General features: G+C 55.5%; 5 protein-coding genes across 5 annotated transcripts; 2 read left to right on the top strand and 3 right to left on the bottom strand.

Moving 5' to 3' along the window:
- Positions 1-703: 703 nt before the first annotated feature.
- N0V89_009181 (uncharacterized protein) lies at positions 704-1,749 on the top strand (the record flags this gene model as incomplete). The annotated part of the gene is made up of 2 exons (XM_056217934.1): positions 704-846; positions 900-1,749. 2 exons carry the CDS (start codon positions 704-706, stop codon positions 1,747-1,749), a joined length of 993 nt encoding a protein of 330 aa, XP_056067199.1.
- A 2,151-nt stretch (positions 1,750-3,900) lies between these two features.
- On the bottom strand, positions 3,901-4,812 carry N0V89_009180 (uncharacterized protein; the record flags this gene model as incomplete). The annotated part of the gene is made up of 1 exon (XM_056217933.1): positions 3,901-4,812. The coding sequence occupies one exon, from the start codon at positions 4,810-4,812 to the stop codon at positions 3,901-3,903; it is 912 nt and encodes a 303-aa protein (XP_056067198.1).
- Positions 4,813-7,942: 3,130 nt separating this feature from the next.
- Positions 7,943-10,291, bottom strand: GLC3 (alpha-1,4-glucan branching enzyme; the record flags this gene model as incomplete). Its single annotated transcript, XM_056217932.1, has 6 exons — positions 7,943-8,600; positions 8,649-8,984; positions 9,030-9,724; positions 9,776-9,988; positions 10,040-10,164; positions 10,219-10,291. 6 exons carry the CDS (start codon positions 10,289-10,291, stop codon positions 7,943-7,945), a joined length of 2,100 nt encoding a protein of 699 aa, XP_056067197.1.
- A 629-nt stretch (positions 10,292-10,920) lies between these two features.
- MCX1 (ATP-binding protein) lies at positions 10,921-12,836 on the top strand (the record flags this gene model as incomplete). The annotated part of the gene is made up of 3 exons (XM_056217931.1): positions 10,921-11,329; positions 11,412-12,569; positions 12,625-12,836. 3 exons carry the CDS (start codon positions 10,921-10,923, stop codon positions 12,834-12,836), a joined length of 1,779 nt encoding a protein of 592 aa, XP_056067196.1.
- Positions 12,837-15,607: 2,771 nt separating this feature from the next.
- SPT23 (SPT3 Dosage dependent suppressor of Ty-induced promoter mutations-like protein) lies at positions 15,608-17,515 on the bottom strand (the record flags this gene model as incomplete). The annotated part of the gene is made up of 1 exon (XM_056217930.1): positions 15,608-17,515. The coding sequence occupies one exon, from the start codon at positions 17,513-17,515 to the stop codon at positions 15,608-15,610; it is 1,908 nt and encodes a 635-aa protein (XP_056067195.1).
- Between the last annotated feature and the right edge of the window lie 4,894 nt (positions 17,516-22,409).

Below are 22,409 nucleotides of genomic sequence, written 5' to 3'. Positions count from 1 at the left end.
TCATCTACCCCTCGTGCAACCTCATCGAGGAACTCATTTACTCGTGCTCTCTCCTTTAGGTCAATTTCCTGTATACTCGGAATGAGTATCATCGTTTGCTATGACTTATCTTCTTCTGAAGACACTCACTTCGTGCGCAGTGTTCCCTTACCGTATCGTATACTTCATCTGAATTCAACTTGGCCGTTAGTATCCGTCATATCGAATGCAGGCATAGTGTCCGGGGTGTCTCCTGAGGAGAAAACCGGAGCCCCAGAAGCTCCACCCCTGACTCCACTTACCAATCGCCCACCGCATCGCGCAAGCTCGTGAAGACGCTTTTACTAAACAGGCAATACACATGAGACGCATAAAGGAGGAAATTACTGCAAGTGGTCGAGGAATACCATTTCCGCGCACGTGACGGTGACTAGCCTGGATCTGTGGCCGTGAACCTCGGCCCAAATGCGGGCTCGGAATGCGACTCGACTGACGTTCACAAGCTACGGCGAGCGGTTCCGCACATGATGCTGCGTCACAATTCATCCACTCCTTTTGCAACACTTGTCGCGTGAAAACAGCTTACACGTTTCTTGACTCATAGTAGCTCTTTCTCCAAGGCCCAAAAGTCTCGCTCTTGTACGATTGCGATCGAGCGGATCATTCTACCTGCCCCGCGCGTCACCTCCCTTCAAGACGGATACACGTGGGAACACCTTACACAATGTCAGACACGGTGAAAACATCACAGGTGAAGCTCGCTGAGTCGACGCAATCGGTGCCCACGAGCACGGCGGCCCAGCAAAGCGACAATGTCGCGCATGCGCTTGCCGGCGCGGGCGGAGGTCTGCTGTCGATGGCCTTGACGTATGTTCAAGAATCTCATACCAATACCTTCAACCACTCACACATGATACCAGATACCCCCTAATCACGCTCTCCACACGCGCCCAAGTCGAGTCCAAACGCGCGCAATCCTCCACCCTCAACGCCGCCCGCCGCATCATCAAGCGCGAGGGCGTCGCCGGCCTCTACGCCGGCCTCGACTCCGCCCTCTTCGGCATCAGCGTCACAAACTTCGTCTACTACTACTGGTACGAATGGACGCGCGCCTTCTTCGAGAACGCCGCGCTCAAGGCCGGCCGCGCATCAAAGAAGCTCACAACCGTGGAGTCCATGATCGCAGGCGCCCTCGCCGGCAGCGCAACCGTCCTCATCACAAACCCCATCTGGGTCATCAACACGCGCATGACGGCGCGCAAGTCCGAGAGCGATGAGCCCGCGCTGCCCGGCGCGAAACCCGCAAAGGCACCGAGCACGCTGGGCACGCTGCTCGCGCTGCTCAAGGAAGAAGGCCCCGCCCGCCTCTTCGCAGGCGTCATGCCCGCCCTCGTCCTCGTCATCAACCCCATCCTCCAATACACCGTCTTCGAGCAGCTGAAGAATCGCCTCGCTCAGCGCCGCCGCGTCACGCCCACCGACGCCTTCTACCTCGGCGCCCTCGGCAAGCTGCTCGCCACGTCCATCACCTACCCGTACATCACGGTCAAGTCGCGCATGCACGTTGCGGGCAAGGATGGGCCGAAGGAGAACATGATCACGACGTTTAGGCGGATCATTAGCGAGGAGGGATATGCGGGGCTGTATGGCGGGATTGGGCCCAAGGTTACGCAGAGTGTGATTACCGCGGCTTTTCTGTTTGCGTTTAAGGATGCGTTGTATGCGTATACCGTGCAGGCGAGGAAGAAGATTGCGGCGAGGAAGGTGTAGGAAAGATGGGCTATTGGGTTTGACCGTGGGGGGAAAAGGTGACGAAGAGAAGTGGATGAAAAAGGGGGAAGACAGACTTCAGTCAATTTTTGGTAAGGAGAAGTGTGTATATATCGAGTCGATCGCTTCATGTATGTTCAGTTTTCCATCAATTTTTTTATTTTTTTTGCTCTGCAGGGCGCTTTTTTATGCACGTGTTCCATTTTCGCGCGCCTTGTTCGAGGCCCCGTACGTACATCACCATCAAAAGGCACACTTTAGCATACGGAGATGTCACTTTTTTGAAATGGAAGCCGCCAGAAAGGACATAATGCCCAATCGAGCCAGGCTATATAATCAAGTCCCCTTGTCGTTCCTATGTCTTACAATTCATCTCCTCATCCCTGATTGTCGCTGCACCCGTCCTCGATCAATGGGAAGACCTCCCCCCAAGCAGCAAAAATTCACAAACTCGACAATATAACGCCCCGACAGATTACCGCCGCAAATCCCAAGACCGTTAAACTGCATGACCTAGGTGCTGGCCGTGGGCTACGCAGTCTTCGCAGGCGCCCAGCCACTACCCACAGGCACCGTCGCCCGCGAAATATACTGCGTAGTCCGGGACCTAGTTACACGGCAGCACTCAGCGCGCGCAACAGCGTGCACAGGGATGTACGTCGGTTCACGCTCTCCCGCGGTAGACGTGACCTCGCGCTTATACTCTTGAGTGTGGGCCTCAGCCGTGGATGAAGACGACGACGAAGTGATAGGCAGGATATCCCAAGATGAAGAGGACTCGCCAATATCCCACGTAGATGTCGGATTGACGCTTGTCGGTGGGAAAGACGTGGGTAGGATATCCCAAGATGAAGAGGACTCGCCGATGTCCCACGTGGATGTCGGGGTCACACTCGGTTCTTGGAAGTTGGTAGGGAGGATATCCCACTTTGACGAGGGCTCGCCGAGGTCCCACGTTGATTTCTTGTCTGACTGCGTTGCGCTCGGGTGAGGCGGGGAGTCCTGCGCGAAGCCATGCCATCCACCCTGGCGCGTCCCGTCCCGTAAAAATGATGGGCCCCCAGGGATTGGCGTGGGCTGAGCTCGGCTGGATTGCGCCTGGATCACCTCATCGCGCGTAACGGTGGTTGTGAACCCAGGAATTGGCGGCGTGGGCAGAGCGCGGCTGGTTGAGGGCGGCTGATGCTTCGCGTCTGCTGCGATGGACGTCGGGATAACGGGACTAGGCGTACGCTGAATCAAGTTCGTCCAACGTGTCGATCGGACTACGCATCTACCCGGAGGACATGCGCCGCTCGTCTCGGCGGGTTTAGCAGTTGCGGTGTGAGTCTGGTGGCATTGCGGGAAGTCGGCGGGACATAGCGTTCGAGAGAGGTCCGGCGGGCGCGCAGTGACGCTGAGGGCGAAGGCGGTTGTCAGGATGAGGGTGAGCTTCATCGTGATGGGTATCAGGTCGTGTGGGGATTTCGAAGAGTGACGTTTTTGACAGAGAGAAAGGGGCAGAGAGAGTAGAAAGGTGTGTGGGTGGTTTAGGGAAGGTCGTACGTTGGCCGACGAAGTATTGAAGGCAGAAGTGAAAGTGAGAGTGAGAGAAGAACAAGTGGGGCTACGTAATTGCTGTGGCAACCGTTCAAACACTGTGCTACTCGCAGCTACCAAGTGTGCGTTTGCTGATGGCAAGCATCGAGAATGGTGATGAAGAGCTCTCCCATATTTTGATGGGGTCGCGAGAAAGAGAATGCGTTACAACCAAGTAGACGACAAAGATGGACTTCGAACCGAATCATCAAGTCACAGCTCCACTCATGGCAATAAAGGGAGTGACCTACTGGAGGCCCGGTGACTGCATAAATCGTAAACCTTGACATGGAATACCACTGAAACACGTACATCAGACTGTGTTTTGCCTCGCAAGTACGTTCAGCAAATTGAATTACACCTGAGTTGCCCAACATTGCTTCGGTCATAATTCATGATCACTGGAGAAGCTAGTATACATATTATACAGTCATTGAACTGTCAAGTACCTGAGCTAGATTCAATATCAAACGAGAACCATCGAAGCAGCAGTAGAATGAGATAAGCCCACATGTAAGAAGATGCTCAATGTGAAGCAGTGTCCAACCTTACGGTTGTTCTGTGATCGCCACCTCACTCGCTCAACACCTTCAAACCCCGCTCTTTCCTCACCTGCCAAGTATCCTCCTTATACCTCCTCAACTGCTCCGCCGAGAAGCGTCGTCCAGGGATGTGACCCAGATCTCTCAGCCTCTCCGCAACATCGCACCTCCTGTGCTCTACCCCATCTTTACACACCACAACGAGGTCTACATGCTCAAACAATATCTGCCCATACGTGAACCACTCGTAATCCATTCCAGCCAACAGCTTAATCACATGTGCCTCCACAAAATCCGCCAGATAATCAGGTTCCAGCACATGGATACCCCCCTCCATCTTTCTCCGGCCATATACATCGCTCGGCGGTTCGCCAAAGCGCTCGACCCCAAAACCAAGAGGGGTCTGGACATCAATACGTATACACTTCGCTGTGACGTGCATGTGCGTATCTGGACACCCCGTCTCGCCGTGCGCCCCCGTCTTGATGAAGCGCTCCAGGACGGCGTAAAGCTGCCATCCCATTGCCGGGCCTGCGCCATCGCCGCCCATGAAGCCTTGGTAAGATCCAAGCTTCCGATGCTTCTGTCTGTTTTCGTAGGCGCCGGACATGCGGAATGAAACATGCACGGTGTCGATGTGTGTTGTGATCACGGGCACGTTGGTCCAGGTCGGCAGTAACAGGCACTCGTCGAGGATAACGAGATCCAATGCGTAATCTGGGGAGTTGGCGGCAAGACGGGTGAGGGTTGCGAGCGTCTCCGCGTAGAGCTGTTTGTTGGTCTGCAGGAGCGAGGTGGTGCAAGTCTTTGGCGTTTTGGGAAGGTACAAGACGATCTTACTCCAAGCTTGTAATTTAGGGGTTTCGAACTGAAGGCGCTTCTCGATAAGGTCTTCCGAGGGGGCGGGTGGTGTCAGGAGGTGTGTCCGGTATGAGGATAGCATAAGTGCAGATTTGATCGCGGATCTCGCGAGGCAGTGTCATAAAGGATGGCATTGCTGCTTGTGGTTCTTGAATAAAGGTTCAAATGTAAACAAGAGGTTGTTTGTGAGGTGACGGGGAAGAGAGGCAGGGCCGCATGTATACAGCTTGTGCGCACCTGCCGTGTGACCAGGCCACCCACTAAGCTAAAAAGGGTAATTATCTGAAACATAAGTTTAAAAGATCATAGTAAAGTACATAAACAAATCCTCCACCGTACAGATCTACCATTGCGAAGGAGGTGCCCACTATTAGGATTGTGGTACGTCACAAACAACTGCTGCCTAATCGGTATGATACACGCCTTGTCCATCGCAGCCCAATACCGCCGTGAGCTCATCATACACACCTGAAACCATATCCTTCCGACTTTAATGGAAGAAGACTCAAGTAGGCGCAGTTATCGGTGCTTTGCGAAAAGCATGCCCCCACCCCCACCATAGTACAGCTCCCTATTTCAATTAACTGTATTACCTATAGTATGTATCTACTCAACAATTAGTTAAAATACGTTAGTAGTACACCTATTTTAATAGCTTAGTGCCCTATTTTAACGTCTACTACAACTAGATCTAGCTGTTTAATAGATCTAGCTAGCATTTAATAAGATCTAGCCAGTAATAGAGTGAATGTATCATACAATTAATAAAGGTTGGGCATCTATACTATGGCCGGGTGGGGGGCATTCTTTTCGCAAACGATAATAACGGGAACACATGTTTTAGAGGGATGTCCCCGGTCCACCATCAGTCTTCTGCACCTCATCAGCGCAACTTCAATTAACGAACGTTTTTCAAGGCCAGTCGTGGCAGTCAGCCGTACTACAGTTTTCAACGAATTCGTTGGTCAGTGTTGTAGGAAACGAGCTAGAAAGCTCGCCTGTTCAGTGAGCAAAACAACCAGATTGCAGTGGTTTACGCCCGTCAGGCCTATCACAATGAATAGCTTAGTTTCGCCCGAGAATCCTGAAAGATGCATGACGATCTGTCTGTGATGCCACTTAATCGAAGCTGAGACAGCTTTATATGCTTCGCACGAAAAAGATCACGTGACGTTCCAAGGGTTCGTGTGCTCTGCTCACAGATCTTAGTCGATGTGACAAAGGCACTGCATTGAGGTAAGTTTTTGCGAGCTCCAGAATTATGACTTCCAACCTTACAGATTAGCTAGGAAGCAAAGGGAAGCTTTGGAATTAGTTCCACTGTAAACATAGGCTGTATTGAAGAAGTGATTTAGAGTAGACTTATATTAACAACTTAATATCTGTGTTCGTATATTATTACGACATGTGGCACACGAAGTTTCGCACCTTCTTGCTAGAAAATAACCATCTTACTCTCAGACCATTGACATAGCCCAGTAGCAGGTGTGCCCATGTAGTACGTATGCCCAAGCCGCACGTATGCCCATGTACCATGTCTATCAAGTGATTTCCCGGTCATCGTATGTCATATGTCTCGCAACTTTCAAGCAGGGCATGTCCATCACCTCAGGTTTGGCTTTCATGGGTGACTAGCTTTTACAGAAACGCTTATGACTCTCCAACAGCAAGAATGCCTCGTCACTAGAAGGGGGTCTATATAAAGGCTCTGCTTCTCTCCGGTTCTTACTCTATCACAATACTACTACATCAGCACACACAGCGCACAACTACTTCTACATACAAACCTTACTTTACTTCTCTCCTTCATGAGATTCTCTACGTCCTTTGCAATCCTCGCTCCGGCCGCCATGTTCTCGACGATACAAGCAGGATGCTACAACAACAACGGCCCATGGTGGGGCTCGTAAAAAGACTCAGCTAACGCTGCCGTCGACGCACATTGCAACACTGGCGGAGTCTCCGGCTATTTCGACGCAGTGCAGACCAAGTACTTCTTCAACGAGGAGAGCGCAGGGCAGAAGTCCGAGTTCTGGGGCCGGGATGGCTTGACGTTGAACGATGACGACTGCAAGCAGCGTCTCAAGGATGAGATTAATGGTTGCGATTGGGGAAGGGGGAGTACGGTTAGTGGTTGCTACTTTAGGTATGCATAGTTGGTTTGTCGGTTTGGTACTTGTGCTTACGCATGCAGCAGGTCTGACCCCAATACCGGTCAGTGCTAGGGAGGGAACGAGATGGAGCAGATGGAGAGAGAGAAGGGAGTTACACGCATTTTACCAGCTTTCCGATAGACTACTCGACTGCGTGAGCTCCGCCTAGAAGCTGCCATATACCGAAGCATAGCTCATGCTACCGTCTGAACTATTAGAACTATCATTCAATGATGGAGTTACTTCGTCTACGATAACAACTGCTGCGTTTTCAACATGCCCAGGCACTTCGAGAGAAATTCCAGTCAACCAGTCCACATTCACGCTCGCCTCCCTAGATCACGACGCAATGCTCCCACGCCACAAAACCACCAGGAAAACCCCAAGCCTTGCAGCGCGGCTGCTGCCAGCGAGTTGCTCTCCATGCTTGCCATCATGTACCCTGTTTCTGGAATTTTTTATTTTTTAAAAAATTGGGGACCTTAAAAATTAGGAAAGTTAAACAACCTGTCAAACCCACGTGAACCATGCTCTCCATCCGCCGGTGCCTCATTTTCGTCACCCGAACCGTACCTGAGAACAACACGTGTCGACATAGACAGATACCTGGGCAGCCTCCGCGGAGTCCACGTGTCGTTATCACGTGTTTCGCACATGGCCCCGGGGCTAGGTTGTGACAACACGTGCGTAGCATACATCCATGGATGATATACTGGAGACTTCACATGCGGTGGACCCAGCTGTAGGATGGTCGCGCCCCTGAGTATCCTTCCGTTGAGCGGCTGCGGGTCCGATATGCTCAACCACGGACTGTGTATAAGGGTTCAGGGGCCCTCAAGCCGAGGTTCAGATGCAGGCTTGCCTCTCGTCTGTGGGGCATCCACTTAATGCACAGAGCGAAGGTTTGATAAGGCAGTAAGGCAGACAGGGCCTGTAAGTTCATTCTATGTGTCTAGCGAAATCCAGCAGACTGCCGTGCGCGGATATAGTGAGATGGCTAAAACGTGCTTGTGACAACTTCGCAGCGCATTTCTCTCCACCTAGCGCTCCCTATGTTCCTTACAAAGTGCTCTCGAGGGCGAGCACGACAGCCGTCCGCGCAGGAATATACACCTGCAAAAAGTTCTTCCTTCCGTTCCACGCAAACGGCGTCGTGAAGAAGCGCGTGCTCTCATCGATATCCGCATGCCCTCCGAACTCCTTGCTATCTGTGCTCAGCACAATCCTGTACGTGCCCTCCTGCTCGACGCCAACGCGGTAGTCCGTAAAGCTGCTCTGTGGGTGGAAGTTGAAGATCCATAGGAGGCCCGCGCGCTCGAACACAATGACCTTGTCGCCCTCGTGCTTGAGGCTGATGTACGCCTGCGGCGAATGCAGCCAGCCGTACTTCTCCTCGGTCCACTGCATCTTGGAGTCGAAGTCGTAGAGGAAGCGGTAACGTAGGAGCTGGTCGTCGACGAGGTTGAACTGGCGGCGCGCATAGTGGAAGGAGTTGCCGTTGCCTTCGCGCGGAAAGTCGAGCCACTCCGGGTGGCCGAATTCGTTGCCTTCGAAGTTGAGGTAGCCTTCACCACCGAGGCCGTGCGTGATGAGGCGGATCATTTTATGGAGCGAGAGGCCGCGATTGATGACGGGCGTTTCTTCGGACATGATGGACATGTTGGTGTACATTTCTGCGTCGCAGAGCCAGAAGAGGAGGGTTTTGTCGCCGACCAATCTGCGTTCGTTAGCCAAAAAGAATAGAGAGAGGTATTGGTAGACTAACGCTTGATCGTGGCTCTCGGCGTAGGCAATTGTCTTCTCGCCGTGGCGACGGTTGGTGAGTGTGAAAACCAGGTTGCCCATGTCCCAGTCGATGTCCTGTTTCTCCTTCAACCACTTGATGTACAAGTCGGGAACTGCCATAGCGAGTCGGTAGTCGAATCCTATTCCGCCAAGCGACAGCGCCACGCAAAGACCTGGCATCCCGGAAACGTCTTCTGCGATGGTGATAACATCTGGGTATAGCTGGTGTAGCATCTCGTTAGCTATCATGAGGTAGACTACGCCTTCCTCGTCAACGCCATCGCCAAAGTATTCATGGTAACCACCGGAGAAGCCACTGATTGCGTTAGTGGATGGTAAGACAGTCATGTTCAATACTTACGTTCCGATTCCGTGATGTGTGTACAGCATGCTGGTAACTCCATCGAACCGGAATCCATCGAACTGGTATTCTTCCATCCAGAAGCGAAGATTGCTGAGCAAGAAGCGTAATACTTCATGGCTTCCATAGTTGAACAGACGACTATCCCAGAGCTGGTGCCTACCCTTTGCTCCTTCGTGGAAGTAGAGATGGTCGCTGCCATCGAACATGTTCAAACCATCCAAAACATTCTTGGAGGCGTGGCTGTGCACAACGTCGAGCAGGACGGTGATGCCCATGCCGTGAGCGGTGTCAATAAGTTCTTTCAGGTCGTCTGGGGCTCCGTAGCGACTGCTGGCCGCAAAGAAGCTGTTGATCTGGTAGCCAAAGCTTGCATAATATGCGTGCTCCATGATAGCCATGAGCTGGATGACGTTGTATCCCAGGTTCTTGATTCTGGGGAGGATGTTCTGCGTGAACTCCTTGTATGTAGCGACTTTTGGTTCCGGTGAGGAGATGCCGACATGTGCTTCGTATATGCGGGCGCTGGCGGGCTTCGGTGGACGCTGGTTCTTGAAGACATATCGCTCCTCCTTTGGCGGGTTCCAGAAGCGTGCATCGTAGACGGGCGAGACGTTGAGGTCTTGCGTGACGCGCTTGATCCACGCTGGGATACGCTCCTGGCGTGCGTGGTCATTAGGTACAACGAAAGAAATCTGTCAGGTTTTGTCAGTGTACTGTTATTTCGTTATGCTGGGTAGACGTGCCTTCAGCTTTGAATCATGGGGTATCGCTGGCTGGCCATTGTTGCCGGGTATCGTAACCTCAAACACACCAAACTCGTTCTTCGTCATGGGAGTCGCATCGCGGTCCCAATTGTTGAAGTCGCCAATGAGGTAGGCGCGCAAGGCATTAGGAGCCCATTCGCGGTACACAACGTCGCCATTGTCCTTGACGTTGAAGCCGTACTTCTCGTACCCCTGTGACAGCAATTAGCCGTCTTGCTCACAGGGAGGATGCAGGATGCTTGCCCTCGTGAATTGTTCCAGACCACCTTCTGTGTCCTGTATCGTCTTCAGCCATTGCTGGGTTTTTGCGTAGCGGCTGCGGAGGGCGGGCTTGAAGGGGTCGAGATAGGAGTCGAGCTGGGTGATTCCTGCAAAGATGTCAGTCTGTCACGCTTGGACAATGACCGAGGCTGCCGACATACCGGTTCCATCGTTTGGTACCTGGCCAGCCGGGTTGTCCGTGACAGAATTTGCGGATGCGTCGTTGAGCGCCATGGCTCGCGGTGAAGGATTGGTGAAAGTGATACGCTGCTCGTAGAAGATGCGATAAGGCCGGTGGAGGAGGCAGCAGAACAGGGATTCAGGGTCTCATGCAATGCAGCCCTTCTGGTTGTTGGAGCAGAGAAAGTGTTGCGGGGTAGGCTCCAATTGCTGCAAAGCATCGTCCTCAACCAAAAGCTACACCCTTGTCGTCCAAGCTTCTACGTCACTGCGCGCGCTTGCAAGGTCTATCGCGTCGCAGCCGCAGCGCCACAAGCCTCTCACACCACCGCCGCCTAGGCGCGCTGTCGGGCCGGCATACGTATAATTCTCTGGGTCGATCTACGGATCGTTCTGAGGAGTCGGCGCTGGGAGCTTTCTCGGAGCCATCTGAGGCTCTGTCGGGGCACAACAAAACAACTGGCATCGGGGGTGGGTCGGCCTGGCTTATCGGGCGCGCCATGCCCCGCCTCCAGTTCCCCGAAGCGGAGAAGAGCTCGCGACTCACCTCCACGCCTCACAGCTGTTGTCTAGCAATTGTACTACCATCCGTGCCCTGAGTCTCTTGCGCGACGTCCACGCTCCGTAGCTCAGCTGTCGCTATGTGAGCTTCCCACGGGCCTCTTCCACGATTTCCAGAGACCATGGCCACACGAACAATAGTCGTCGTTTCCCCGCAAGCGCGGGCTTCATACATCGCGCTCGCCTCCATCGGCCGCCGTGCGTTCCACACCGGCAATCCGCAGCGCTCCCAGTACAACCGCTCAGACTTCTCTGGCCACGGTTTCACCAGCTTCTATGAGCCTGATCAGCCGACCAGAGGGCCCTTGGGCGGCTCGTCCAGCTCCGGTGTCAGCCGCGTGACGCCTCGCATGCTGAAGGAGCACCTGGATCAGTTTGTCGTCGGCCAGGAACACGCAAAGAGGGTGCTTGCCACGGCAGTATATGGCCACTATCTACGCATACGAGAGATACAGAGGCACGAGGAGGAGCAGGTCCGGCGCGAGGAGAGGGCTGCGCGGCAGGCGCTCGCTCACAGACACCCCGTAGAAGGTGATTTCAATTTCATCTCCTCACTCACTGTGCCTCTGCTTGCTTCTTCGGTCGGTCGCGTGACCAAGGCTAACTTTGGAAGATGAATTTCCAGGGCAGCAGCCCACCATGCGCGTGTATCCGTCCCACGCAGACCCGCCGTCCGACCCGCCGCCGTTGGAAGACACTAGTCCTATGCAAATCGAGAAGTCGAACGTACTGATGCTGGGGCCGACCGGTGTGGGCAAGACGTTGATAGCGAAGACACTCGCTCGTATACTGGATGTGCCCTTCAGCATGTCCGACTGCACGCCCTTCACGCAGTCGGGGTACATTGGTGAGGATGCAGAAAGCTGTGTGCAGAGGCTCCTTACGGCCGCCAACTACGACGTTGAGGCAACAGAGCACGGTATCATCGTGCTGGACGAGATCGACAAAATTGCTGGCGTGAAGATGGCGCACGGCAAAGATGTCGGTGGCGAAGGCGTGCAGCAGTCCTTGCTCAAGATCATTGAAGGCACAACTCTGCAAATACAAGCCAAAGCCGAACGGGGCAGCAGTGGGAGATCCCCAGGTTCAGCTGGCAGTTCGACCAACCTCCCCTCGGGCAACCCCTTGGACAGCTCACGCCCAGGAGCAGGACCAGGCCCCATGGCTCCGGGCGGCAAAGGCGAAGTCTTCAACGTCCGCACCGATAACATTCTCTTCATCTGCACCGGCGCCTTCGTTGGTCTCGAGAAGATCATCCTCGACCGCAAAGCCAAAGGCGGCCTGGGCTTTGGCGCCCAAGTGCGCGCTGCTAATCGTGACCAGGGCAAGCACGACACCACGCTTAGCGACGCCGACGTGGAAACCTTCCGAAAGGACCTTCCCATCTACGTGCCCTCTGACACAGACGCTCCCACCGCGTCCAATGCCCGGCAGACAAAGTACCGCGAGGAGGAGTACAACGTGCTCAACTACGTGGTCCCGTCCGACCTGCAGAAGTACGGCATGATACCTGAGCTCATCGGGCGCATACCAAACACATGCGCCGTGTCAGCGCTGGACGAAGAAGCTCTCGTGCGTGTCTTGACCGAGCCAAAGAACAGCCTCATCCGGCAAGAAGCCGCCCTCTTCCACGCCGACGGCATGGAACTACGCTTTACTTCGGGGTCGCTGCGAGAAATCGCCAGGAAGGCGAATGCCATGGGTACCGGTGCGCGGGGACTCAAGGCCGTCGTCGAACGCCTGCTCCTCGGGACTAAGTTCGAGGCGCCTGGTACGTCTTCCCTCGTTCCCTACACAGAGCGGCAACGATTAACACGAGTTTGTAGGAACCACGGTAAAGCACATCCTCGTGACACAGCAGGCAGCACAGCTTAAGCGCGCGCCGCTTCTCTTCCACCGCGGACAGTCGCAGGCATTTGAGACGATGGCCGCGCAGGAGGAAGACGAGTGGCAGGAGCAGCTGAGGGAGAAAGAAGAGCACCTCAGCAGCATAGGCAGCTTCGAGGAGTACAGGAAGGCCGGCGCGGCGGGGTCCTAGAAGTGTGTGTGTGAATGTAATACAGTCGAAGCGTGCATTGCACGCCCCCCAATGCCGTGTACGACCCACTATGTTTTGTACACCCAGCAGGTTGAATCAACGCAATCGCTCCCCCCAAGGAGCACCGTACCGTACGGCTACCTTCTAGAACGCGCAACATGTCCTTCTACCTACCTACCTCCGTCAGCACGCACACTATAGCATGCCCTCCTGCCTATAATAAGGCGCTCCATGCTCGTCCTGCATGCAGAATCGATATTCGCCTAGCATGCATGCACTCTATACGGCCCAGCGCGGCGGGCCCTATCAGCAGAGACAATCTACGTAGATGAACGCGTGGGATCGGGACGGTGCCGAAGTGTTCGGCTCGGGGGGGCGTTCGGGTAGCGCCGGTGGGCAGGGGTGTTGCGGGTAGAGTGGGTGGCTTCCAGGGGGGAGATGAGTGATTTGCATGGGGCGGTATCGGTATCTATGAATTATTGACATCAATGTTGGTAGAGTGCTTTTCGTGGATGCGATGTCATGTGTGTGCATTTGGGCATCGTCGCTACAGTACCAGTACACTACACTAGAGATAAATTGGCATTCCATTCCATTCAGACTTAGCGCTCGTGCATTATGTATGCTATGCTAGGCGCCGGCCGATGCAGCCGTTAGCAGGTCCTATCTTGGAGGCACGCAGGTGGAGCCGCCTCACCTGGGACGCACCTGGGCACATGCACTTACACGTGCGAAGCCCTCCCTGTGCACAAAACAAAACGCTCGTGAAGCCCCGCGCGCACACACACCTACCCCATCCGGCCTCAAAACCACCCATCCGAGACGTGCAGATCTCCTTTCGGAAACAAACAACCTCGACTGACTCTTCTTTTTCTTTCACAAAGCCATGCTATGCCATGCTATGCCCAGTTCCGTACACCCCTCGCTTGCACCTCAAGCATACCCCCCGAATCCGAATTCGTCTACTGTGGTATCTCCGGCCCATCCATCCATCCCACTAATCTCCTCTATCTATAGCATCCCCGCGAAGCACGCGTAGACCACCCGCAATCACGTCACAGCCCTCTTTCCTTCCCACCTTTACCGGACATGTGTAGAACCGCACAGCACAGCACAGCACAGCACGACCCCCACGCGCCAACGCTCTGATCGACCGCGGAGCATGTACGTACCTATGCAGGGCCCGACAGCCGCGCGAATCGGAGGGCTCCCCGGTGGGATGCTGGCGGCCGCTTTGGGGGCACGTAGTGTCGTGGGCACGCACGCACGCACGCACGCACGCACGCACGCGCGGGTCTAAGGGCGGAGTGTAGATATTTCCGCTGGGATATCTAGTCCGGTTGGTACACTGCGTGTGTGACGGTGGGAGTCAGAGCAGTGCGAGAAGAAGCGTGAAGGTATGATGCGTGTGTGTGTGCGTGCAATTGAGATAGTCTTGCGGCGCCGCATTTGAATCATGAGGGTAAGTTCGGAGATGGCGGGAGGATACACTAGGTTGCTGAGGAAGTGAGGTGCTAGTACGGATGGATACTGGAGTGATTTGCTGGCGGTCGACTCGACTTTGGTATAGGGACGTGGAGGGGGTTAAGGAAGGTACATATATCCATACGCTGTGAGCATGTGCCGTACACACAATCCACACAGACACAGCATAGTACCTCCCCCGCGCAACCCACCGCATCGCCTAACCCCTTCACAACTACCCTTCCCTAGAAACCAACGCTCTCTTCAAGCCTACAGATACAGCAAAGCAACTAACCGCGTACATTCCATTCCTTCCGCCATACAACTAATTCCTCCTCATGCCCCGTCCACAAAACAAATGCATGTACCCCGTGCACCCGCTTCTTCGGTACCCAAGGCAAATGTACCTAGGTACCTCGGCGGGCGAGGCGTGCCCATGTGACGCTTGCTGCAGCGTCGGGGACTTTCCACCTGCGTGTATGGGTCGTTGGTTACGGGGTGCTTGCTTCAAGCAACGGTGCGTGAGCAGCCAGACGCGATGCTCCTGCTTTTTTAGCGGGCGCGCGGAGGCCAGGTCAAGTCTTACGGTTGAGCGGAAGGCATGAGCGGAGGGAGGGCGACGGAGAGGCGGAGATGTCTCTGAGAGGCAGCGAGCGAGCACTCATGTCCAAGTGCTGTAAAGTGAGAGAGAGGCACGCATCATAAGGTCGGCAGATGCACGCAGGATGCACGTCGATGGTTATGCTGCCAGCGCGCTGTTGCCAGCCATATCCCTTTCCTTATTACAAGATACTCTATGGATGAACTCTCCAGACCTTCCCAGATGACCCAAAGGAAAAATTAGTAACCGCTCTATAACCGCGATTCCATCGAAGAAGAAGCTATGTCCGCGAAGCCAGAGAAGAGAATGTCAAAACCGAAGAACCCTATCGTGTAATATCGTCCCAAACGCCCCTCCGAGTTCGAACACCTCGTGACGGTCGATGGCGTCAGTCGATGCTGTGACCCAGCGTAGAGCAGGCATCGCCCGCTGATAAAAATGTGACGCTCTGTGATAACACCCATTCCGTAACCCAGTACCCAGTCCCAATCCCGCCGCCCAACCCATCGCTCATGACCCGGTAAAAAGAGATGACCCGCCAAAAGAAAATACCACCTTAACGCCTGTGAAAATGCTTACCCCACGTTATATCAATAATTCGCCCAATCGGTCGTGCGTCGGCGAGACGGCCCGTTCGTCATACAATCCTGTCTCGTAACATCGTCAGAACATCAAGGAAAAAGGAAAAGTGCCGCAGCACGCGTAGCTACTCATCTACGTAGAAGTAAACACACCGTAACGTCTTGCCCTTCTTGTTGGGGCCTTGCTCCCAGGTGGGCGAAGCCGGCCGCGACAGGTTGATCGGCGTGCCTCCGGCCGAGGGCGGGGCGGAGGAGAAGTATTGCGGGAAATCTGCGCTGTTGGCCATCCATGGGGGGTTGAAGTTGAAGTTGTCCATTGATTGGGGACGAGGAAGACCATGCGACTCGCCGAATCCCATCTGCGATGTTGGACTGAGCATCGGGGTGTCAAAGTAGCTGTGACCTCGTTGATGTCTTGCATATGCAGGGGCATTCGCTGGCCCAGCAGTTTGATATGCAGCTGGAGGGTGGCGAGCTTGCTGTGCTAATGTTGTCATTGGCTGAGTCATTTGCTGTGCCATTGAGTGTGGCATCGATTGAGGCAGCGATTGAGGCATCGATTGTGACATTGATTGAGACATCGATTGAGGCATCGTCTGTGCCATCGCCGGTGGCATAGACTGGGAGATCCCTTGGCCGAACGAGGTGTCCATCGGCGAGATGGGAGAGGTAAATTGTGACGCCACAATGGGTGTCGTGGGCTGCGAGTAAGCGTTCATACCATAATTCTCCGGGAACTGGTACATGGGAACCACAACGTTCGATTGTTGATGATGATACTGATGCAGGCCGTAACCTTGAGGGATCGTAAGGGGGTGCGGGAGTCCGTCGGCAGAGGGCTCCTTGTTCTTGTGGTCGTCGGTAATGTGGAAGACGTCCGAAATGTGTTGCACGAGCATGGTCTTTCCCAGGGTGAAGGTGAAGATGACGCGGTAGCCCATAGGTGACTTCTCTTCTTGATGTCGGCAATAGCATGTGATGCGCATCGCGAATTCGACCTGGCGAGCACGGGGTGAGAAGTGAGCCTCTCCACCATCTACCTCTTTGAATTTCCTGTGCTCCTTTTCGTTGATCATGATGACGCGGTCGCTCTCGTACGTGAGGTACTCCTCTTCGTCCTCGCCGCGCTTCTTCTTGCGGTCGTATCGCTTGCGCTCGCGCTCTTTGCAGCCGTCGCAGATGAGCACTTGGCCTCCGTTCTGCGGATGCGACGGATCATCCTTGTCTAGCTCGGTGATGGTCACGCCTTCAGGCCTGCGCGGGATCTCTTCGGTGCCCGCGGCTCGCCGCAGAGCTCTTTCGCGATCCTGTGCGTTTTCGATGGCGGTGGCGCAGACCAGGTGGACGTCCATCTGCAGCACACCGCCCTTTTGCTCGATCTCTTGCCTCTCTTCCTCACTGGCGAAATGCTTGGGCTTGGCGAGCGCCTTGCGGGGGAACCTAATGTGCTCCACATTGTCGAGAGGGTCGATGGTGAGGGTCATCTTGATCTGGGTTTCGGCACGGGTCTTGGTCCTGTCCGGTGTCATGGACACATGGGGCGCGTCCCTCGACTGCGGAATGAGGATCGCGTCTGGTGCATACGACGGGTTCCACATGTCGGCTCCCTCGGGCGTGTCGGGGTCTTTCTTGAAGACCGGGGCGGCAGCCTCTGGTGAGCTGACAGAGCTCTGGTCGCGGATAAAGTCACCTGGAGAGTTGGACTGGCTGAAGGTGATTTCTGTGGCAGGCGAGGGGGTGTTTGACGCCATGGGGGAGTCGCCCATGTTGAGGAACTGCTCATACGGCTCGGCCGAGCCCTGCTTGACTGGCGACGTCCACTGGGCGTTCAGGTCGACGCCGGAGTCATGGGCGTTGAGGTCGCCGTAGAAGACGTTGTGGGAGGCATTGGAAGAGATCTCGAGGTCCTCGAGCAATATGCTGGTCGTGTGCTGCAGGTCCTCGGGATTGACAGTGGCGTCTGGGAATGAGCCCGCGAAGAAGGAACCGTCGGCGGCAGGGAAGAAGTCCCCGTCGCTTGAAGGCCCGTCCATGGCGGGTGCTGTGTGAACGATTGTTAGAAATAGTGCCTAGCTCCTGTGCAATGCAAAGATGCAGGGTGCGGCGCAGCGGCTGGCGAAAGCTCGCCCGCGTGGTATTTATACTCCAGCGGCGTCTTCAGAAAAATATTGGCAAGCAGCGACGAGTGGCAGGTGCGATGGTCAGGTTTGCAGTAACGACGGTGGCCGCGTATAGTGTGCTGGCGTCCTGGGAGAGGGGTATGGGGTACGCTGCGGCGGGCGCAGGCGCGCTTCCGTGGGTGAGAGAGTGGGCCGGTCCTTTCCTTAGGGCAATGGGCGACCTGGGACGACTTGGATCGAGGTCGGGTGAGGCCAATGCAAACTGCAGGACGCACAGCTGCTTGGAGGAGGAGTCGAAGGAGATATGGGGAGCTGCACCATGGATGGGCCGGGCCTGGGTATTTCTCTTTGCTAAGAGGCCTAACCCCACTCACCCGTCGCTCACCGTGCTAAACGTCAGATCACGCATCCCTGCCGCCTGTGCGCAAGCGGAACACACCACGACCGGCGCGTTTGTACAGGTACTTGCGCGCCTCTGGCCTGCACCGGCTGGCCCCGCCTGTTCTCGCTGAACGCGCTGAGGCTCGCTCTTCGCGGCCGTCTAGCGCGCGTCAGCCGGCGGGCTGCTACCAGCGTCGTGAGCGTCGCGCGCTGGGTTCGCGGTCGAGGACGCTGCGAGGGCCCCCGCCACGGACGCCAGGCGGCGGGAGATGTACACTGTACAGTACCTCGAGCGCATGGGGCACCGCATGGGCTGCTCGTCTAGGTGCAGAGTTTGCGACTCCCCCAGCCGCCATGCCAGCCAGGCCTCGCACACTGACAGGCGCACGCCCGCGGGAATTGTCGGCGGGCGCTGCAGTGCGACGCGACCGTTGTGCCCTTCATCTAAACGTGCAGCCATGCGTGCGGCGTATCGCTGGGCCCTGCAAAGCATCCTGTACGATGCCATCGCCCAAATCGCATCGCCGCCCCGACCGAGCACGACCCGGCCACCAAAGCCCAGCTCTCCGCAATGCGCCGCCGCGAGGCAGTTGGACGTGGACTCGCGCGATGTGACGACGACTGCGAGTCCAGGCGGACTCCCCTCCGTCGCCATCCACTATCCTGGGTTCAACTCAGAGCTGCTCCCACGCCGCTACTGGCCTCCTGCGCAGCGACCTGCACCGCTATCGTCGCATGCCCTGCCGGCCCTGATAAAACTCTGCACTCGGCCTGTGCCATTCGCGCATCCGCCTGCGTCACACAAACACCAGCCCTGTCCTCGATTATTAGCAACGAGGACCCCAGGAACCACGTCTCCGCTAGTCCCCGCCTCCGGTGGCAATCGTCTCGCAGAGTTTCTCGGGACGCCATGTCGGGCCTGCGCCTGTCTGTCTGCGCCTACGCTATCGGAGCCCTCGTAATTGGCTTCTAGTCGGTTGATTCCGGCTACGGCATGCCGAGCTCTTTGACAGGTTCATCGGTCAGTCGTGGTGTAGAAGTCACTCGATCCACGGACAGAACGTCTGATAAACTCCCACCTTTCTCTGTTGCTTCATGCCGGGGCTGATATGTCCATGGTGCCTTGCATTCCTGTCTTCCTCCGCCTGAACAATCGATGCTACCGAGGGAACCCACAGCGCCTTCACTCTCGTCGTTCATTCTGTACCCTTACATCACCCTCGCTAGAGCAACTGTCTTCTGGAAGCTTTGGACCTATCGTCCAGGGCCTGCCGCCGAATGCGGCATACCGCAGAGCAGAGCCCCTCGAGATCGGCATACTGTGCCGGACTGGGCGTAAAACAAATCGAACGATACACCATTGTTTAAGGTGCGTTCTTTGACAGCTGCGTGGCCACCTCCCACGTTCTCGTGATTGTATCCGAGTCAACATGAGAGGTCGCTCGGCACGCTGACCGATTTCCCTCCACCTTCTCGTAACTGTATTCGAATCAACATGAGAGGTCGCTCGGCACGCTGACCGATTACCCTCTCAACCTTCTCCACCTCCCACGGCTCTGGATATTTATGATGCGAATGTCAAGTCCATCACGTGGTGCTGCATACGAATTGTAATATTTTTAGTAACATCGCGAACAACCTTCGGCGTGGGTGAACGGTCATCCAGCACAATGGTGCTCGAAATCAACCACGGAATCCTCCCCACGTGTGGTTCTTTCTGAAATTTCACCCCGAGGCATAATAGGTAAACACGTCTGCATTGAGTCGAATTCGCAGTCTTTTTAGTCGCCGCGGCGTATTATGTGTGGGATGAAGTCGAAACAAAGTGCAGTTCCTGCCGCAGCACTTGGAGCTAGTCCAACCGTGGTTCCTTGACCGCAAGAGACAAAGCTTGGCACGAGTCCTCCCATGGTACCAACTACAAATAACGGTCCACGGACGACCCTCTCAGATGATGGCACACGTGCATTGTATACATGGTGTCATCAAAGGCTAGATTTTACTTAGGACAGGATGGCCGACCTCAACTTAAAGGGAAGAGCGCCTTTCACCATACCCACCCAATACTGCTGTCCGCAATTGCAAAATATCCGATGGTCCCTCGAAGAGTTCCAGCGCCACGGAAGATGACCTACGTGACCTACACGCGAGACCCACCTCCGCGACGGGGTCCAATCCGTGTCCATCAACTCAATCCGGGGACCCAAAACCTCCGCACTGCTTCACTGTTGTTGAGGGAGGCAGCCTCTACGACAACGGCGAGCCATCGGACCATGCGCTACTACGTCGATCGCAACCTCTTCCAGCAATCCGCCCAGGCTCGATCAGTCTTCCGAACATACGCATAATGATGCTGATGCGCCAGAATCCGATAGCGGTGCGCCGCGTTGTGTAACAGCGACTAGCAAGGTATATTCGATATGCCGCTTCCAAGCAGCGTCAGTCGAATGGCAACGACAGCATACGATATCTGACCAAATCTCCAGGCACGTTATGGGGCACATCCACCAAGCATACGTCATGTACTTGCAGAGGGTTTCGAGCGGCGTCGCAGCAATACTTGCAATTCTGACACCGTCTTCTCCGCAATTTGGCTACCCCTGAGACAACAAGGGAACACTTACAGCCTTGTGAGGTCATCTCTATCCAGCTTGATCGGTGGCACGAGCCTTTCCCACGAATAGAGACAAGCTTTCCGTTCCAATGCCTCGCAGTATGGGTCGAGGCCTTGCGTACCCCATCTGGGGCCGTCCACCCGTTGAGGAGCGCAGCAAAAAGAGAGCCACACTTGTAAACTTACCGCTCGCGGGGTCAATGCAATCGGTATGGAGTGGACTCCTTCAGCGAGCAGCGAGCAATGTCTGATCGGTGGGCCTACGAAAGTCTTCAAAGTCTCACACGAGCTTTGAAGCGGGGAAGACGATGCGAGGGCTTTAATCTCCGCATTCTAACCTGAAACGCACCTGCCGTTTTCCAATGGACTTGTTCATTGAGTTTGCTTCACCGTTGATTGCTAAACTCTGGACCTGTATGGGCACTTCTCTCCAGCCTGCGGCATCGCCCGGAGCACCAATCGACAAGTTCCTTGTAATCGGTCTTTGCAGTATCGATTCTGGGGTAGCACCTGGGACGGAACCTTGCCTGAGATTTGCGCGGGCGAACGCACTGTCGAACAGGTCGCAGGAGGCATACGTCACCGCCCATAGTACAGACCGATGCCAGACACCGTCCATCCACACGTCCGTTATCGAAAACCACAGCAATAACACGATGCCGTTAAGACAGCGTGCGACCCTACGCCACTGCACAGTCTGGAACGGAGGAAGACGCTGCGTCAAGGGGCGCCGGGCAAGCGACCAATAGGTCTTGGGTGCGGCGCACACTATCTTCACCCCCGCACCTGCGCCTTCTGCGCCCAAGACAGGCTGCGATGCTGCAACAATCGCTTGTCCCTGTCCTCGCCTACGGGTTTGCAGCGGTCGTGCATCTAGACGCATCGCATCGCATCCTTGCCTTTGTCTGGTTCCGTTTCTTTCCTTCCCTTCTCATTGCGTCCGGCGAACCGTGCCTTCCTCAACTGCATACGTCCGACCCAACGCTCAAGGGTGTCTATAACCTCCCCTTATCCTGGTGTGTCGATTCTATGAATCACCGCACCGACGACATCGCGCGTTCCATTGCGAGATGCCTCCAGCCAGATTGGCCTGAGTTGCGCTGGCATGTTCCGTCAGGACGCTACACACGCCAAACCGAGCCCTCGAGCGGAACCTACTCTAGCGCGCGCCGTGTGAGGCCATTTCTGCAGTAGCCCTCTTCGCATCTGTCTTCGAACAGGCGTAGCAACGCTCGTACTCCCAGCGCTTGCCCAAGCCTGTCCGTCCACTCTCAACATCTCGCAGCCTTAGCCCGCTCGCCATGCAGAACCACGTCTCATACAGAGCCTCGCGTAGGCCCCCGGGAAGGTTTTCCGCTGCCGTCCATTGCGATTGCGCCTCTTCACAGTGGTCCGTCCGATAGCCAAGCCAGCTTCAAAGCCATCATCATCATCCGCCTCCGCAGCCGGGACGCCACATCGGTCGAGATCGGGCTCTTCGCGCCGCTATGCTCGCCTTTCATTCACTCTTGCCTAGACGCCCCGCGGCCACGGGAGTGCTAAGGCTCGCGCACCTGCCAAGTGCTGACAACAGCAGTGCGCCTTTCTCTCCGCAAGCTCCCACTGGTGTGCGCGGGTACGTAAGCCGGCTATCGTGAGGTATGACTAAACCGCCTCTTCTCCCACCGGCTGGCCGTCGTCGTTCCGCGGAATAATACAGCAGACTGTCTCTCCTTCGGGGCGTTGTTTGTACGAGATGTCTGAATCGAGATTCACTACAGCCTTAGTCGAGCGGTTCTGAAATCTGGCTCCGACGCCGCGTACGCTGGTCGA

This window comes from Didymosphaeria variabile (assembly GCF_027946475.1).
Source record: "Didymosphaeria variabile strain IMI 356815 chromosome Unknown scaffold_7, whole genome shotgun sequence".
NCBI classification, from domain to species: domain Eukaryota; kingdom Fungi; phylum Ascomycota; class Dothideomycetes; order Pleosporales; family Didymosphaeriaceae; genus Didymosphaeria; species Didymosphaeria variabile.
Note: the sequence above shows the minus strand (reverse complement) of the source record. Positions and strands in the feature narration are given on the sequence as shown.